The 2,744-nt window shown below is 36.3% G+C and overlaps 1 protein-coding gene across 1 annotated transcript; it reads left to right on the plus strand.

Annotated features, from left to right (window-relative positions):
* Window positions 1-417: 417 nt before the first annotated feature.
* On the plus strand, window positions 418-2,744 carry LOC143582404 (3-ketoacyl-CoA synthase 20-like). The gene is made up of 2 exons (XM_077064980.1): window positions 418-972; window positions 1,664-2,744. Exons 1-2 carry the CDS (start codon window positions 424-426, stop codon window positions 2,465-2,467), a joined length of 1,353 nt encoding a protein of 450 aa, XP_076921095.1. The 5' UTR covers window positions 418-423; the 3' UTR covers window positions 2,468-2,744.

Genomic DNA, 2,744 nt, shown 5'->3' on the forward strand with positions numbered 1-2,744 from the left:
CCAAAAGATCTTGCTGAATGGCATCTCGTCGGACATCAAAAAAGTATTGTCGGAAGCCAAAATAAATTCGTTAAACAGCAAAACATTCTTGATTTTTTTAGAAACTGGTTGGCTAAATTTTCCATCAACTAATTGTTAAAAAGTTGATGATCTGACAGGATTTCGCATGGATATATTTTGAAAAAAGCTCTTGACTTGCACAAGTCAATGTCAAATGAACATTTTTTTGTCATTTTTTTTAAATATTTAATGACCAAATGTACTTTCCAAAAAGTGACAAACAAGATAACCTTTTTTGGTTTCTCGTACAAACCAAACAAGTTAATAGAACATTTCATTCCTTTGTCTGCAATGGCAGTACTAGCTTATCCATAAAAAGCTAGCTGAGTGTAAGATTCATTCTGTTTCATACTAGAATCATCAATGATGACAATCAACCTAGAATTGCTGTTACTAGGCCTACTCATAACTTTGTTATCTTTTAAATTTATCATCACTAGAAGAGCTTCATGCAAAGTCTACTTGATCGATTTCGCGTGTTACAAGCCTCCAGCTTCTCTAAAATGCTCAAAGGATCATATTATATATACGGCAAGAAAAGGCGAACATTTATCACAAAGGTTAATGGATTTCTTGAAGAAAATCGTGGAAAGAAGTGGCCTTGGTGATTCTACTTATTTGTCACAGCCCTTTTTCGGACAAACGTATGATCCTTTAATGGAAGATTCCAGAAAGGAAGTTGAAATGGTCGTGTTTGGTGCAGTAGACGCGCTTCTCTCAAAAACAGGTGTTAAATGTGAGGATATTGGGATACTGATTGTGAATTGCTGTGTTTTTAACCCGGAACCGTCTCTTTCTAGCATAATAGTTAACCGGTTCAAGCTTAGAGAAAACATCATCACCTATAATCTGGCTGGGATGGGCTGCGGTGCAGGACTTCTCGCAATAGGACTTGCTAAGCACCTCCTTCAGGTTATTTGGCAGTGTGGTTATAAATTTCTAGTTATTATTTGAAGAACTTGTACAGATAGACAACAAACTCATGCAAAGATTTTAAGAGTCAGTTTGGCTTCAATTTGCTCAAACTTCAACTTGACTTCTACCGTTGGCTTGAGTTTGTTGATCAACGAAGTGAACTCGGAGCTAACTCAAAAAACTTTCCATCGAGCTCAATTCGCTCACGGTGTAGCAACTATCTATTTGCACAACAATTTTCAAAAAAAAAAATTATCTAGAAATATTTCACACGGCTCTAAAACTATGAGTTCAAAAGTTTATTTTTTTTGCTACCATTTTCTATTCTCTATCGTTGCTTGTCACTTGTAGAGAAGGGGATGACCTATTCCACACATAAGACAGATTTTCGTGAGAATAGAATAAACAAAATTAATGATTCATTGCTTCAATGTAAAAAGATTAATTAAAATACAAAAATGTGGTTATTCGGAATGTTTATTCATCTCTTCTAACATCAATTTCCTACACGTGTGGATTAACGTTAGAAAAAAGAACATAAAATACATACAAACAAATTAAAGTAATGTTTTTTATGCAATAACATAGACAATTGTATATAAGACAAAGATTTAAAAAAAATATGAAACGTTGATAGAAAAATTAAACTATTTTTGTTTTTGCAACAATTTAGTAAAATGACATGCAGGTGAATCATAACACTTATGCAATGGTAGTGAGTACCGAGAGCGTAAGCGAAAACTTCTACCATGGCAAAGATCTTTCGAAGCACCTTATAAACTGCTTGTTCCGCATGGGTGGTGCCGCAATCCTCCTCTCCAACCGCCCCTCTGATCACAACAACTCCAAGTATCAGCTTCTTCACACAATACACACCAACACATCATCTTCAGATCGTGACTACAAATGTATCTTTCGGGAGGAAGATACTTTCGGAATAAAGGGGATCGGCATCACCAAAGACCTCCCCGTCACCGCCTTAGCCACTATCAAACCAAACATCGCGGCCTTAGGTGTCGTAATCCTTCCGATTAAAGAACAATTCCTTTTCATAACAAATTACCTTGCAAGAAAACTGCTTCCATCAATAAACATCCAACCATACATACCTAACTACGCCAATGTTGTTGAACACTTCCTCCCACACGTTGGCAGGAAGTTGGTGCTTGATCACCTACAAAAGAGCCTCGGATTTTCCGACGTTAGCATGGAAGCTTCTAGAATGACATTGTACAGGTTTGGAAACACTTCCAGTAGTTCGATATGGTATGCTTTTGCTTATGTGGAGGCAAAGGGTCGGGTGAAAAAGGGAAACCGGGTATGGCAGATTGCATTCGGGTCGGGTTTCAAGTGCAACAGTGTGGTTTGGCAAGCAACGAAGACCGTTAACGATAATGATTATGATAATCCTTGGGCCGACAAGATTTCTGGATTTCCAATGAGTTTAACAATCGAAGAATCAACGCCTCTATTTTTAGAAGCTACCAAATAAAGTTAGTTAGTTAATGTTACGTTGTTCAACTTTTTAATTCAGAAAGTCCTATAACAATTTAATTTCACGCTAAATATTTTATATCTTAAGAGTAACTTTTATATTTACTTTTCATACTTTACTTAATAACCAAATGCACATTCCTAGACTAGAACGCTTGAGTATAAAGTTCTTTGTAATTTCCCGAGTTTTAAGTGTATTTCAATAGTTAACTAGTTTTGAGGACTTGCGCGTTACGACGGGGCGTAAAGTAGTGTAATCAAAACACAGACATAGA

Source organism: Bidens hawaiensis, unplaced genomic scaffold (assembly GCF_021521415.1).
Source record: "Bidens hawaiensis isolate Kalapana, Puna unplaced genomic scaffold, B.hawaiensis_p1.1 tig00031594_1, whole genome shotgun sequence".
NCBI lineage: Eukaryota > Viridiplantae > Streptophyta > Magnoliopsida > Asterales > Asteraceae > Bidens > Bidens hawaiensis.